At 46.5% G+C, this 16,661-nt stretch overlaps 1 protein-coding gene across 1 annotated transcript in view; it reads left to right on the top strand.

Moving 5' to 3' along the window:
• LOC104869441 (zinc finger protein 426-like) overlaps positions 1–12,940 on the top strand; it is a 19,394-nt gene extending 6,454 nt beyond the window's left edge. The window contains 5 exon segments of the mRNA XM_019209122.2: positions 8,854–8,980; positions 10,456–10,538; positions 11,903–12,398; positions 12,401–12,649; positions 12,652–12,940. Coding sequence (XP_019064667.2) covers positions 8,854–8,980; positions 10,456–10,538; positions 11,903–12,398; positions 12,401–12,649; positions 12,652–12,902 — 1,206 coding nt within the window. The 3' untranslated portion in view covers positions 12,903–12,940.
• Positions 12,941–16,661: the final 3,721 nt, after the last annotated feature.

Below are 16,661 nucleotides of genomic sequence, written 5' to 3'. Positions count from 1 at the left end.
GGCTGGTGGCTGGTCTCGAACTCACAGCAATCCTCCTGCCTCAGCCTCCCGAGTGCTGGGATTACAGACATGTGCCATCACGCCTGGTGAAAACATCTCTATTTCTATGGATGCCCGGAGCTGTGGGGCCTAGGAGGTAGGAGGCTGGCAGCTAAAGGGATGGGATTGCCTTTCAAGGCGATAAAGATGTTCTAAAATTGCAGTACTTGGGTCACCCAACTCAGTGAATGTAAAAACACCACTTTAAGCCTCCCGAGTGCTGGGATGACAGGTGTGAGCCACCGCGCCCGGCTAGCAGTACGATTTCTTTCAGTCATACATAAAGTAAAAGGCTGGGATACATCAGGGGTCCCCAGTGCAGGGGCAGCAGAGAGTGTTAGTTTTAGTCGTTTAAATGCTGACTCTTGCTCTTCCCCTCACAGTAGCGGCTGAGGGCCCTTTAAAGTTTCATACAGAGGTGTGGCTATGTCTGCAAATCCTGGAATCCAAATCCTAGAAAAACCTGGTGCCCCCCCCCATTCCCTCAGTTGCGTTCGTGTTTGGGTTCAGGTATGGTGCTGATGGCCTGTTTCCTGTCATTTCCCAAATAGCGTATCCCTTTGGAAATTTGGAATCCTAAGCATTTGACCTGTTGCACACAGATTTGGGCCTTTTTTCCATGAAACTTTATATGCCGCTTCCTCGAGTAGCTTTAATAGCCTCTTGGTGCCCCGCCGGTGGTTTTCTGGGATGGGTTACATAACAGTAAATCATCTACAGGCTGTAACGAGGTACAGCCGTATTCCTTCGCGGGGCATTCTAGCAGGTCTTTGGCTGACGCTTCCCCAGCGTGTGGGGGAGTTCTTAAATCCCTGCGGTAACCTGGTCCGAGCAAACTGATGGTTCAGTCCGTCCATCGGGTCCCCCCATTCACAGGCGAAGACTGGCCGTGACACAGGGGCAATCCGTAAACCGGAGAGAGCACCTTTTAAGTCTCAGCCAGCGAACCAGGCTGCCGAGGGTGGTGTTAAAGCCTAACAAAGTGTACAGGTTCGAAACTACCGGGTGCAGGTCACGGCCCATTAGTGGAATGGGACACTCAGGTAGGTAGAGAAACTCATGTCTTATTTGGTGTCCTCCAATTTGACCTCTTCTCTCATGACCAAATTGTCATCTCTCTGAAAGCCCAGTAGCCCCGGTTGTTTGTACTTGTCTTCCCCCTAGTGGAGCAGTTGGTTTAGTTACCACTGAATATTCAGTGCCGCTATCTGCGAGGAAAGGTACCTGGGTCCCCTACCTTCATTTTAACCATGGGCTCCTGAGGGCTGAGTATTATCGAGCCCGGTCCCGTCATTCACGGTCTTCTCCGAGGAGGGGGAGCAAAACTCCTATCTCGTGAGTCTTTAGTTTTCTGGGCCTCTTGTTTCTTCTAGGCGGCTAGCTTAGGGCATTTACTCTTAAAATGTCCCTTTTCTCTGCCGTACGCACACTGACCAGGCTCTAAATCTGTTCTCTTAATTCATTCCTTCTCTTTCACACCCATCTGACCTTTGTTTTCCTCCCCTTTCTCTTGCCGTTTGCCTTCCGGCACAACATTTCCCATAACCTTTCTTCTCTCTCACCTTCCTTGCTTGTGCTCTGACTGAATCTCTGTTAACATACACGTTCCTAGCCAGTTGTAACAACTGTGTTATATTCATCCCTCCCCAGGTATCTTGTTTCTGTATCTTCTTTCTAATATCTGTAGCAGACTGAGTTACAAAAGCAGTGTTTCCCAGCTGTTGATTTTCTGCTGCAGTTGGGTCACGTGGTATATACATCCGATACGCCTTACGGAGTCTTTCATAGAACTTTTCGGGGCTCTCATCCGACCCTGGGAATGTTTCCATCACCTTAATTATATTGGTGCGCTTCTTACTAGCAGCTTTCATTCCTGCTAAAAGACAGGTTCTGTAGTTTGCCAGATCACACCGGCCAGCTGGGGTATTCGGGTTCCATTCTGGCCGATTAGTTATGGGAACTGTTGCTCATGCCATTCACCAGATTTGGTGTCCCCGGTGGTATGCGGGGACTGTCTGTCTTTTTAATTTCCCCAATAATTCTCTGGATTTCTTCAGTGGTTAAAGTCGTTCTACAGAGTTCCTTACAGTTTTCCCAATTGGGGCGGTGGGTACAAAATATTGACTCAAACAATTGAACCATTTTCGTTGGATCCTCCGAAAAAGAGGGATTTCCTCTCTTCCAGTTAACTAGGCCAGTGGAGGTAAAAGGCTAATGTATAAAAGTGATCCTTCCCTCTCCTGGGTATTCATGTAGCGGCGTGTGGAGGCTTAGACCCGGTTCTATGGGCTAAGGGAGTGCTCCTGGGAGTTGGAGCCAGTAGTCTTGAATTAGCAAGAGCTGAGGGGACTAGGGACTTGTTTCCTGAACTCTAGCCCGATAAGGAGGAGGTGAATCTCCTGTTTCCTTCCCAGGGTCTTGTTGGGTTTTAACAACAAACAGTTGGGCATCCCTGTTCACTGCACAATTTGAAGCCAAGGGGGCATGTTTATACACAAATTTAGCCAAGCTGGGCGTGGTGGCACACACCTGTCATCCCAGCACTCGGGAGGCTGAGGCAGGAGGATTGCTATGAGTTGGGACCAGCATGGGCTCCATAGTGAGTTCCAGGTCAGTCTCAACTACATAGTGAGACCCTGTCTCCACAACCAAACAATCCCCCAAAACAAACAAACGAACACAAAGTTAGCCAAGTATCTATATGTTGATATTTGTTAGTTTGCCCTCGGGCAGCAGTTTTACTCCCAACCATTCTGAATTTTCCTCTGTGGTTCCCTCAGGTGGCCAAGAGCAATTTAACTGGGGCCAAGATAGGCTACAAAGTTTCCTGAGTGTCTTTGGTTTCTGTTTTATCCCATAATCCCAAAACCTTTATCAAAATTCTGAATCCTGCAGGTAAGAACAGTTGGTTTAGTGTTAGCATTTCCCGTGACAACTAGATTGTGGGGATCATGAGTATTGGTTGTAGGTATTGTTAACTTTAGTAACTCCGTATGTGTTAAGTTTCTCCAGCTTAGCAGGTGGTGTGTTTCCTTTGTGGAATTCCTGTAAGTTACAGTTTCTTGTCTCTGACCTTCAGATGTGTGGTTGTCCGGGTTACTACTACCCACGGTGGGTTGTTTTTGTTGAGCCTGTTTGCTCTTTTCCTGTGTGACCTTTCAGTTACTATGGTAACCCCATCCCATAATAGTTTGTTTTTTTTTTTTTTTTTTTTTTGCTTTAAAAGGCCGTCGCTTGCCGGCAATAAACGTCGCCTTGATCAGACTCTTGGCGTCCTTTCTTTCTCTCTGCCCCATCTCCACCCCGCTGCTCTTTCAGGTTTGAGGCACTGCTGGACGGTGCTCTGCGTCGCCGGCTCGCGACACTAGATATTCCCTTGTCCGGTGACGCAAGACAGAGGGTGGGGTGCTGTTCCGGAAAACGGCCTGGCTGTGAGCCTCCCAGCTCTTTCAGGCCCACTCGGACTAAGGAGAGTTTCTCGTCACAAGCGCGGCCACAGACTCGCAGGACTGACCCACACAAGCTCCACCACGCCGGGAGGGCTCTGTAAGCGCGAGCGCCCCCTGCCTTTGTTTTGGTGCACAGACGAGGCCACCGACGGCTTCCGTAGCTCGTGTTCCCCTCACTCTCCTAACCAAGTCTCGCTCATACACACAGTCACGCGAGAAGTTGACACCTTCCCTCCCTGGGTCCCCTAAGAAAGAACAATAGCAGATTGAGAATATACAAGCAAAACCCTCACGAGTGGCCAAGGGTGGGGGTGATTAGGACAGCACTCTATACTTTTGCCCAAATTGAGGCTAGAAATCCTCACGAATAGCAGAGAAAGGAGGGTAATCAGGCCTCCAATCTGTGATCCACCCAAACGTTCCACTAAGAACCAAAGCAAAGCAGGACAAACTAGGTAGCAGCCCAGGGGATCTCACCATTCAGACGGACGATTTCCCTCACTCGCCTCCCTTCTGCTCTCTGTGCTCCAGGTTTGAGCGATCTGCTGCCGGCGAGCTGGCCCCCGAGTCCTAGGAAGGGAACCCAGGAAATCCCCGGGCCGCGGGACTCGGGTCAAGGCCCAACACGGGCTGTGTCAGCCCCTTCCTTCCTGGCCAGTGCACCAAATGTCACGGAAGGAATCAGTAAGGGACACACAGAGAGGCGGCAGAATGGAAGTAAAATAACAAATGTACTCATCGATAAGGGTCGGTCGCACATAAGCCGTGCCTGGATCGACGACGCACTGGGTTACAGCTCCACCTTTTATAGGGTTTCACAGCCTTGACTTCATGTGGGTGGTTACGTTTCATTCTCACTGTTCACATCGTGGTCACAAAATAGTTCGTCTTTTCAACCCAGACGTAACAGTTCTTTGCGGTTGGGGAGTTTACCTTTAAGATTCGCCTAGTTATCCGTTCTAGCCCCTAGGAAGGCGGTGTTCAGGGTCAGGGGAGCAAATGTTGGCAGTGGTCCTTTTTATCTTGCCACTTTTACAATCAGGCGGCTTCAGTCTCTCTGGGAGCTCAAGACCCTGATGTGCCGTTATCTCAGGGTTGGACCAAATGCCTCATTCAGCCATTAGAGCCTTCGGGTTCGTATTAGTTTTGAGCTCAACAAAACAAACTGCTCTCCTGTGTCTCAAAAGAGACAATCAGGGAAGAGGGGACTTGACTTATATGACTCTGGTTTGAACCGTTAGTTGAACTGCGGCCCCTTTCTGCGGATGTGGGGTTTTTGGTCAGTAGATGAAGAATAAGAAAGGTGGGTAGCAAACAGCTGTCCGAGCGGGGGAAACTTGAACTTGAACTAGGTTGGGGTGATGGGGTACGGCTGAGTTCAAATAACTTCACGTCTGGCCTGAAAATGGATGTGAAGGCAGCTATTGTGTTGGGAAAAAAAAAAACAACAACGAAAAAACACATCACGACACACCTAGGTGTACAAAGCTGAGTATGCTGTTGATAGACATATAATATAAATCAATAATATGATCTTTGATTCCATAGCGGGTACTGAAAGTGAAATCAGAGCAAGATTCATCCGTTGGGGCCTGGCTCAGCCCACTCCGGCTGTGCACACATTTGGGTGTCCTCATAATAATGGGATGAGTCTGGATTTTAAGGCATAAGAGAAGAGGCCCTTAGCTTTCCGCACAGTGACAGGATGCACCTTCCCGACAGTCCTGTGTAGCCATCTGAGACGATCAATTACTTTTCATGTTTAGTCACAGTCTTAGTACGTGTTACCTAGAGACAGAATTGTGAGTTCAGCCGCTGGTCGCAGGTGAAACAAAGTGGAAAGGACTTCGGATCGCACGGTTAGTTAATGTAAATAAATGCATGCATATGAAGAAACACACACATTTACCAAGGGAAGAGAAAATAGGCAAAGCTGCTGCATTTCTTGTTTCTGTAAAGGGTATTGAGGCTGTGGTTGATATTCACATGTCCAGGGTTTACTACCTTTGCGTGTGTGTGTGTGTGTGTGTGTGTGTGTTTGTGTGTGTGTGTGTTTGTGTGGTTCTGGGGATGGAACCTGCGGCCTTTGTATGGAGCTACATTGCCAGCCCTTTCTATTTTTTATCTTGAGATGGGGTCTCACTGAGTTGCTCAAGCTGGCCCCCAACTGGCGATAGCTGGAATTATAGGTGTCTGCTAGTCCATCTGGCTTGCGGTAGCCACAGAGGCATTGTAGAAGCGGTTGGTGTTCGAACACTTGATCCTTGTCTCTTGTATGCCAGGATTAATTTTCCTTGGGCAGTTTGGCACTAATCAAACCGGTAGATGAGCACTTCCTCCCGGACCTGTCTCAGCCTGGTGTCTTTTGTGCCATCTGTGTTTGATGACAGATTGCTGCCCAGTATGCCTTGCTGTGTCACATACCACCCAGGTCGTGGCAGGAAGCTCAGGCCACCTGCTGCTTGATGTCCCATTTTTTTTGTTTTTGTTTTTTTTCTCGTACTGTGGATCAAACTCAGGACCTTGCGCTTACCAGGTAGGTGCAGTGCCACTGAGCTACATCCCTGACCCCCATGGTTGTTGTTCAGTCTTTTTTTGTTTGCTTGTTTTGTTTTGTTTTTTTGAGACAGGGTCTCACTGTGTAGTTGAGACTGACCTGAAACTCACTATGTAACCCAGGCTGGTCTTGAACTCACAGCAATCCTCCTGCCTCAGCCTCCTGAGTGCTGTGATTATAGGCGTGCGCCACCACGCCTGGCTTCTTTTTTTTTTTTTTAAATAAAACAAGGTCTCACTGTTGTTCTGTCCCAGGTTCCATAATACATGTGGCTAGTGACCATTATGTTGAATAAAGTGACCTCTGGTCACACTGAGAAGTGTAGGTTATGCATCCCCAATCTGAAAATCTGAAATCCAAAATGCTCTGAAGTCCACAGCTTTTTGAATGCGTGGCTGAACCTGGTAAAATTTATGTGAAGATTCCAGAACCTGAAAAACTCTGGAAACTGAAATGCCTATCTATCTATTTTATCACAAAGCATTTCAGACAAGGATCCTCTACTTATAAACCAACCAGAGTAGACCGGGCACTGGATAAGAAGCATCAGTCCTATAACAACCACCACGGTAGATCAGGTGTTAGTGACAAATGTAACTGCATTGAAGTCCTCTTAACTGGGTATAAAATCGGGCTGCTTACTAGGCACAACGACATCTCTTACAAAGGGTCATTGCAGTGATTGACACATTCACAACGGCCTGTCATTCATGTGTCTTGCGGCCAGGTGGCTGGAAACCACTGGTGGTGCATGCATGAGTGTCCCATTGGGCAGCGTGGGACAGTCCCATGGGGCGGTACAGGCTGCCTGAGGGGTCAGTCGTGCATGGACCCCTGGTCACTCAAGCCAGTAGGAATATGTGAAGTGATCTCGTGTCCATAAAGCTCCTCGTGCAACTTTCAGCCTCCAGTTCTCCGTAAGTGCAGATTGGTGTTTCTAGTGTGATTGTCAGATTGTCTCAGTGATTTGTCACATACACCATCTGTATATTGATTGGTGTTGGAGTATTAGCAGTTGACCATGTTGATCGATGGTGATGTGAACAGGACTCTACTTTGAATAAAGGGGAGTGGAGGCTGCCGCTTCCGTGCAGGTTTGCAAGCTGTCCTGAAGTCACCCTGGGTCAAGGAAAGGCGTGTTCAGGCCCATGGTGCCCTCAGCCTCCCAGGGAGGGTGGTAACCGTTTCCTCCTGTGCTGAGTCCATTGTGGTCTTCCAGAGACTCTGGTTTAAGTTCTCCTTAGAGCGCAATATGGAGCCTGTAGGCCTGGGCACAGGCAGCCAGGCTGCTGGTTCAGTTAGGATGTGCAGAAGTGAGCCCTTGCACGGATGTTTTGGTGCCACCTGACTTGGCTTCATGAGCTTTATCTCCATGGGCGTGTACGAATATTTACCCAGGGCGTCACTTTCCTTTTGGATCACGAGTCTGTGACCTTTTTCCTGGTGGCCAGCATAGCACACAGTCTCTGTGTCTGGCTCTGTGTGAGGCAATTGCTCTGGCATCTCATGAGAGTAAAGTGTATTTGTGGGAGTTTTCATAAGTGTACAGGGATGTATGGGGATTTGCATTTTTGCAGTTGTTTTTGATTTGCGGTAGTGGAGATTGAAGCCAGGGCCTCCTGTAAGCTGGGCGAGCGCTGTCCTACTAAGTGATGTCCTCAGCCAGGTATATATGGGAAGTTGGAACTAGGATGGAGTAACTTCCAGGCAGGTGAGTGTGGGAAGTACGGTCAACTCTTAGTTCTTTGTCTTCTTTCTTTTCCATGCAGTCTTCTTTAGAGGGACCCAGTCTGCCTTCATGAAGGAAAGACAGAGGCCGAAAACAAGAGGGCTGATTGCCTGGCGAATCTACACAATCGTGTACTTGATCCACTGGGGGAACAGACTTCCTTCTACTTGGAATCATTTCCAGAGCATGTACGCGTCTGTCTGTCTGTCTGTCTGTCTGTCATCCATCTATCTAAGAGATGGGGTCTTGCTATTACCTGTTATTGTCTTTGAGACAGGGTGTTGGTATGTAGGTGACACTGATGTTGAATGAAACTGTGTAACCCAGGCCGGCCTTAAAGTCATGGTAATCACCTCAGCCTCCCAAGTGCACTGCCCCCACACCCAGCATCTGTCTGTCTGTCTGTCTGTCTGTCTGTCCATATCCATTCATATTTTAAAGACCTAGGGTTTTGCTCTTTTGCCCAGGCTGATCTTAAACTCCTGGACTCAAACTATCCTCTTAGCTTTGTCCCCCATGTAGCTGAGACTACAGGTGTGCCCACTGCCCTCTGCTTCCCAGGCCTCCTTAAAGCAAATCAACCTTCACTCAAGGACCCGGGTCCCTCGTCAGATTTCCCCAGAGAGAGGAGCCACCGGGTGAGGGATTGCTTTGAACGCCTTCCAATACTTCATATTTACTAACCGATCTTGCCTCGTGGTGCTGACTGCATGTTTCTGATGTTGCTGAGCTCAAGAGTGTATTCATTCCTTACGTTTATCAGGCATCTACAGTGTGCTCAAGAGTGTGCTGCTCTCGGGGGAGGTGAAATGAGCATCTAGTCCAGTTGCACTGTGATAAGATCACGTTCAAGAAAGGCTGTCAGAGCCATGTGATCAGAGGAAGATCCACGTTGAGTCAGTGCAGACACAGGGAAGAGAGTCGCCACATCGTGCCCTTCCTTGGGACACCGAACCCTGGGTAGACAGCTGGGGGGCCTCAGAACGCTATGCGGCCATTGTGTTACTTCTTCATTCTCCTGGGAACTTGGGTGGTGGATGTGTTATTTGGCTCAAACAAGCCTGTGCGTGATGATACAGGACTCGGTGAACTTCGAGGATGTGGCCGTGGACTTCACCCAGGAGGAGCGGGCTTTACTGGGCCCAACTCAGAGAAACCTGTCCAGTGACGTGATGCTGGAGAACTACCAGAACCTGGCCGCAGTAGGTAAGACCGCTGTCATTCCTGTAGCCTCTTAGGAAACAGGTCATGCTGAGTACTTACTGTGTCGCAGGATCAGTGATGTCAGCTGTGGATACGGTGGGACATAACCAAGATGTGGTCCCTGCTATGATAGGTTTTGATCTATCATTGCAGTTCTCAAAATGTGGTCTGAAATCAGGAACGTCACGTGACTATCACTGTTGGACGTGTACGTTCTCAGTGTCCATCTTTGACATACCAATTGGGCTCTGCCGACTCCGTTATTGCAAGATCTCCAGACGGATCTGATGCACTGTAATGTTTCAGGATCACAGTTGTGCAGGCTGGGTGTATAGCTCAGAAGTCGAGTGTTTTCCTAGCAGGGCAAGGCCTTAGGTTCCATTTCTAGCACCACACACGCACACACAAAGAAATTCACAGATATGGTCATTTCCCCCATGAAAATGAACACTTCTGTTACATGCACTGTCTTTTCTTTTTTTTTGGAACTGGTGATCGAACTCAGGACCTTGTACTTGCGAGGCAGGTGGCAGCACCACTGAGCTAAATCACCAGCCCATGTACTTTATTTTCTGTTCAGATAAAAGCCTTAGTGTTTTGTAATCATGAACATAAGCCTGGGTTTAGGTTTCAGTGGCCAGAGACACCAATTTTGGGGGACAAGGCAGAAAGGATATTAGCATGTTTCTTAAAATCGTTGCATTATTTTTATCAGGGCTGTTATTTTCTGAATCTAGAGAAGGCAGGCCCATCAACTCTTCCACTCTGTGAAAGTCTCTTCACGTACAGGATGTGAGTTCCTCAAACCCAGCCTTATCTCTTGGTTGCAACAAAAAGAGTTAAGGACAGGGGAGGGAGGAGCTCTCGAAGGGGCGTATTCCTGGAGAATGACTCTGAGCAGCAAGCTCACTGTTTGTAATGAGGAGACCTCACCTCAGAAGGTCTCAGATATTAGGAAGTCCTCAACCTGTATGTCTTTACTTTCTGTCTGCTCAGGCTTTGCTGTCATCTCATAATATAGGTCATTGTGTCCCTTCTTTACGCTCACTGTTTCGATGTCTGTCTCTTTTCCTGTATTTCCATTTCCTCCCATGGTAATGTCCTTTGCTTTTACCACCAGTTTTAACTCTCACAGAATGTATTTGTCATAAATCATCTAAAATTTTAACCCTGTGTCCTTACCTTTGTTGCTGCTTCTTTTTTGTCCGTTTGTTTGTTTTTGTTTTTTTGAGACAGTGTCTCGCTCTGATGTTCAGGCTGGCTTTGAACTCGCTGTGTGGCCTAGGCTGACCTTAAATTCGCAGTGATCCTCTTGCCTCAGCCTCCCAGGTTATGTGCCATCGTGCCCAACTTGGTGTTTCTTTTTTTGGAGCTGTGTTTAATTTGAAGACAGAAGTGAGCCCTGTCATTTTCACTTCCTCCTTACACTGTCATCTCTGTCTCCAAACTCTTCTATTTCTTTTTCTCTTTGACTGCAGAAAGGAAAGTGGGACGTAAAACCAAAGAGTCCGCACTTCACCAGGATTTTCTGAGGGCACAAACCTCCAGAAAGATTTACACGGTAAGGCTCACGAGGATATTTTTTCTTCCTTCCTTCTGTCTCTTTCCCGGCTTTCTTTTTCTTTTTAGACAGAGTCTCACTCCGTAATTCAGGCTGGCCTTGAACTCACTGTGTAGCCCAGGCTGGCTTGGAACTCATGGTGATTCTCCTGCCTCAGCCTTCTGAGCGCTGGGATTAAAGATGTGTGCCGCCACGCTCAGCCACAAGGATATTTATTTTCCACATTCAGAGACGTTAGGAATTCTGTTAAAGAAAATCGGAAAAGTGAGAGATATTTGAGAGAAGTTGCCTTGACCTAAGTGAGTGGGAGTAGCAGCCTTGGAGGGAAACCTTGGAATATGATGAATTTCTAAGAGCTTTTAAGCTTGTTGCTTAAAGTTCCCAGAAGCACACATTCCCAGATATGTAACTAGGTCATTTTAAAAAGATTTATTTGAAACCCTCTAGAGATGTTTTTAAAATCAAAGTAGGTAGCAGAGCTCTTAGCAAAGCCTTTCCTCATTTCACTTTGAAGGAATTAACTAACCGGACGTGGTGACTTGTGCCTGTCTTACTTGCTTTTCTTTGTTGCTAGGACAAAATATCCATCATCCACAAGTTAAAGGAGAAGCTTATTTGGCTCATGATGTATAGAGGTTTTAGTCCACAGTCGGCTGGCTCTAAGGCAGAATGGCGCGGCAGAGGGGCACCGCAGAGAAGAAACTGTTCATGGCGGGCAGAAGGCAGGAAAGCCACACGGTATTGAAGAAGCAGCAGCAGCCTGCCTCTCCCTTTTATCCCTTCCAGGCTACCTGCCTTTGGGATGGTGCCACTTACACCCAAGGGGGCCCTCCGCATTATCCACACCCACAACTAAACTAAAGAATCAGTAGGCTAATTTGTTAGTCACACACCCGTAATCCCAGCATACACCCTAGATTCAGGCACTGTCGAAAAGCCCTACCTATGACCTCATGAATCTTTGTGGGGGGCATCTCAGTACAAGCCGTACCAGTGCCTGTAGACCTAGTTACTTGGGAGGCTGAGGTGGGAGGATTCCGAGTCCAGGAGTTTGAGGCTAGCCTGGGCAACATAGCAAGACTCTGTCTCTAAACAAGCAATAAATCAGCAGAACAGGAGCTGTATATATGTAATACAAATGGTCAAATTGAGATAATCATCATAATAATTCTGTCTTTGGATGCATGGGATCTTTTAATGAATCTAAAACATCTTTTAGTCAGTATTCATCCTTTTTATTTATTTATTTTATTGATTTATTCATTTATTTTGATACGAGGATTGAACTCGGGACCTTATACTTATGAGGCAGGCGACGGAACGACTCAGCTAAATTCCCGGCCCACGTCCTTTTTCATCAACAGGCAGAAAGCCACAGTGGAGCAGAACTCTGTGATTGCGAGCCTTGTGGAGACTTTGTCAGTGGACTTCCATGCTTTAAGTCACACGTGGGAACTCAGAATACATGGAGCACTTCTGGGCGTGACTTCCTTCCTGTGCACAAGGTGATCTCTACTGGAGAGAAAATTTTCATGTTGAATCGGTGCGAACCAGCCCTCAGCCAACCTCGAGCTGTCCTTCACCCAAGAAGGTGCACTCAGGCCCAACCCGCTGAAGGCAGTGACTGTGGGAAGGCCTTTGTTGATCCGTCACATCTTCAGACTGACAGGAGGATGCACAGTGGAAACGAACTTGGCGAGCTGAGCGGATGTGGGATGGATTTCCTTCACGCCAGCAGCCTTGCTGTGCTGATGCAAAGACCCAGTACAGAAAAACCCTACAGGTGTAAGGACTGCGGAAAAGGCTTCAGGTGTTCTGCTTACCTTAATATTCGCATGGGAGCCCATAGTGGAGGCAACCCCATGAAGGTAAGGAGTGTGGGACTGTCTTTCCAACATCTTCTCAATTGCCTGAACGTGTGAAAGATCGCACCGTGGAAAAGTCATTTGAGGGTAAGGTGTGTGGGAAATCCTTTAGAAACACCTCCTGCCTTCATGATCACTTTCAAATTCACCATGGATTAAAACCTGTCAAATGTCAAGATTGTGGGAAAGCCTTTACCAGATCCTCCCGCCTGCACGAGCACACGAGAACTCACACTGGAGAGAAGCCTTTGAGTGTGTCAGATGTGGGAAAGCGTCTGCTGTTTCCTCAAATCTTCGTAGACATCTGAGGATTCACCCTGGAGAAAAGCCCTATGAATGTAAAGAGTGTGGGAAAGCCTTCAGTTCTCTAAGTTCATTTCAGAATCATACACAAAGATATTACCAAAGAGAAACTGTCAGTATAAGGGGTGCGGGAAAGCTTAATGGTGTCATGTTCATTTTGAAGACACGAACTCGAGGGAGAAGCCTACAAATGTAAAGCATTTAGGAGCATCTGTGCTCCTATCTCAGGTCTTAGCAAACACGTAAGAGTTCATAGCGAAGATGATTTTGTGTCAGTTGGAAATGTGCAAAAGATTTTGCTCAAAATTTTTTTTTTTTTGTACCAGGGATCGAACTTGGGTCCTTGTGCTTACAAGGCAGGCGGCGGAACCACTGAGCTAAATCCCTGTCCCAGATTTTGCTCAATTTTAGAGTCACATATCAGAAGCCGTGGTGGAGGGAAACCATATGAAGAAAATCTGGAAATTCCACAAACCTTAATATGCATATATGAACTGATTAAAGAGAAAGGGTATGATTTAAATAAATGTGATTCTGCCTTCAGTTTATATGTGTGTGTGTGTGTGTGTGTGTGTGTGTGTGTGTGTGTGTGTGTATTTTTTTGTACTGGGGATCAAACTCTGGCCCTTGTGCTTGCAAGGCAGGCAGCAAAACCACTGAGCTAAATCCCCAGCCGTTCAGTTTGTATTTTGAAGCTCTAACCCCTAGTTCCTCACAGTGTGAGTACTTGGACTTCCAACAGGTCATTAAAATGAGGCTGATAGAGCCAACCTTTAATACAGCATCATCAGTGTTCCTGGAAGAAGGGAAAGTGAATTCGAGTGTGGTGGCACATGATCAACATATTGGGAGGCTGAGGCAGGAGGATCACAAGTTGGAGCCTAGTCCGGGCAATTAACTAAGATTCTGAAAAATAAAAACAGGGTGAGGATGTAGGTTGATGCAAAGGCCCTGGGTTAAATCCCCACTACTGGGGGGAAAAAGACAAAATGGAATGAAGGGCATACCCAGAGAACAGCCATGCGAATTTGCCAAAAGATGACTATTGGCAAAAACCAGGACAGCGGTTGAACAGAAACCAGCCCTGTCCATCACTTGATATTGTGCTTTCAAATTCCTTTTTGTTTTTCGTACCGGGGATTGAACTCAGGTCCTTGCGCTTGCAAGGCAGGCCACCGAACGGCTGAGCTAAACCCTCAGCCTACTTTCAAATTCTTGAAGTAGTGTAAGCCAATAAAATTCTCTTTTAAGCCAGTCTGTGCCATTTTATTATGACAACCCTGGGAAACTAATATGGTAAGGAATGCAGAAAAGGCTGTAGATGTTCCATAAACCATGATATTTGTGTATTGACCCAGTGTGCAGAGAAGCCTTAGGTTATAAGGAATGGGGGAAAGACCTTTCAGGCGATGGGAAACAGGAAATCAACACAAGACAGCTCTGTGATGGCAGGTGTGCGAAGAGCTTTTCTGCTTTTATTATATCTTAGAATTCACTTATAACTTCTCTGGAAGCATACCCTGTGTGAAAATAAAAACATAAAAGAAACTTGTATGAAAGTAAGAAGTATAACTTTATGTATGAAGTACAGAACTCAGTGTAGAGAAGACCTCTTTTTTTTTCTGTTTTGATAAGGTCTTTGTTAAGCCCAGGTTGGTCTCAAACTCCTGGGCTCGAGCAGTTCTCTTAGCCTCTCAGTGCTAGGATTACAGGTGTGCACCTGATTCACAAGGCTTATTTTACACTTCTAAAAGTGCTGTAAACTCCCAGGCATGGTAGTGCACGCCTTTAATCTCAGCACTCTGGGGGCTCAGGCGGGAGGATCACAAGTTTGAGCCCTGCTTGGCCAATAAGAAACCTGAGCTTCTTATTGGCTATTCCGTTCAGAGGGCCATCTTTCCTTGGGTGCCATTGGTGCATAGGGTCTGAGTACACATCCGCGTTTGGCCTGCCTGCTAATATCTGCCTAGTAACAAGCCATTCATTCTTGTTTGTGATTGGCTGTGATAGGATGTGTGGAAATCGAGCCCCCTGGATTCCAGCCCTCTCGACCTGCCTGGCAACCCCCGGAAAAGCTGTTTAGTATTAGGTGTTTCATTCATTGTTTAAATCCATGTAAGAGTAGTGAATTTTTTTTTTTTTACTATGATGAATTCCTTGATGCAACATCTAATTTAGTACTAACTGAAAAATCTAACATTTTATTTACCAGTTGATTGAAGATGTTTTAAACTTTCAGATGCGTGAATTATTTATTTATTTAGGTTTTTGAGACGGGGGTCTCACTATGTAGTTCAGGCTGGTCTTGAACTCACAGCAGTCCTGCCTCGGTCTCCTGAGTGCTGGGATCACAGGTGTGCACCACCGTGCTTGGCACTGATGTGTAAATCTAATATGAGTAATAAAGCTCTAGGCGCTTTAAGTTGCTTCTGTGTTTTGGTGGGTATTTAAACCATAATTTTATTGGTACATTTAAGGTATACAGTATTATGACACTCACTGGAAATTTGCACGTTTACATAATCCATCTGGGTTCTTATTTTTCCCCCTCCCCTGCCCTCCAACCCCTCCACCCCTCCCTATCTACAAAGACTTCTTTTCCATTTTCTCTTTTTCTCATATTAATCCCATTCCCTTCTTTCTGTTCCCTACCCCTCCCACTTCCCCTTCCCCTTGGCACCTTTGCTTCCTATTTCACATTAACTATTGTATCTTTTGGTCCTTATTTGCCCTTTCAGTTTCTCACGCTAGAGAAACTATTTGTTATTTACATATGTTCTGTTTTTTCACTTACGAGTATTGCACCAATGAGCATCCATTTAGCTATAAATGTCTCTAGTTTTTCATTCTTTATGGGTGAGTAGTACTCCATTGTATAAAAAAAACCCACATACATTTTCTTTATCCAGTCTCCTGTTGATGGGCACTTGGGCTGCTTCCAAGTTTTAGTATTACAGACTGTTGCTGCTATGAACGTGGGTGTTCAAATATCTCTATGGTATGGTTCTTTTAACTCTTTAGGGAAGATACCAAGCAGGCAAGTAGCTGGGTCAAAAGGGACTCCCAAACCTAGTTCTTTGAGCATCTCCATACTGATTTCCACAGTGGTTGCACCAGTCTGCACTCCCACCGGTCGTATGGTGGGTATTTTTTTTTTTTAGCCCTGCCACTCAAACTAGTTTTGAATCCATTATCCCCATCTGTGGTCCTTGGAGGCTTCTCTCTTTTTGTGGTGCTGAGGACGGAACCCAGGGTCTCACACATGTTAGTACGTACCATTGAGCACTCTGTAAACCTCCTTTACTTACTACACATGGTGGATGGAGATGTAGCTCAGTGGTGCCATGCCTGCCTGGCAAGTGCAAAGTCCTGAGCTTAATCCCTGGTACAAAAACAACAAAAAAAGCATCGTAGTGAGGCCGGGTCCTGTGGTGCACACACACCTATATTGCCAGCATTCTGAGAGGCTGAGGCAGGAATATCCCAGGTTTGAATCCAGCCTGGGAAACTTAGGGAGATCCTGTCTCCAAAAAATGTGGTAAAATATATGCCACATAAAATTTACTGTTTTAATCATTTTAATTTGTACTTTTAATTATTTTTTTGAGGGTCTCACTGTGTAGTTTGGCCTTAATCTCACTGTATAACCCAGATTGGCCTCATACTCATGGTGATTCTCCTGCCTCAGCCTTGTGAGTGCTAGGATTGCAAGTGTGTAACGCCATGCCCAGCACAAATTTTATTTTATTTTGTTTATTTATTTTGGAGACAGAGTCTCACTATATAGTTCAGGCTGGCTTTGAACTCACTGTGTAGCTCAGACAGTCCTTGAACTCCTGGTGATCCTCCTGCTTCAGCCTCCCAAGTGCTGGGACTATAGACACACGTCATGACACCCAGCAGCAGCGGCAAGAGTGGCAGGAGCAGCACAAATTTTATTTTATTTTCCATTAAG

This window comes from Fukomys damarensis, unplaced genomic scaffold (assembly GCF_012274545.1).
Source record: "Fukomys damarensis isolate Sample0158 unplaced genomic scaffold, DMR_v1.0_HiC HiC_scaffold_37, whole genome shotgun sequence".
NCBI classification, from domain to species: domain Eukaryota; kingdom Metazoa; phylum Chordata; class Mammalia; order Rodentia; family Bathyergidae; genus Fukomys; species Fukomys damarensis.
This window is presented reverse-complemented; position numbering and strand designations above follow the sequence as displayed.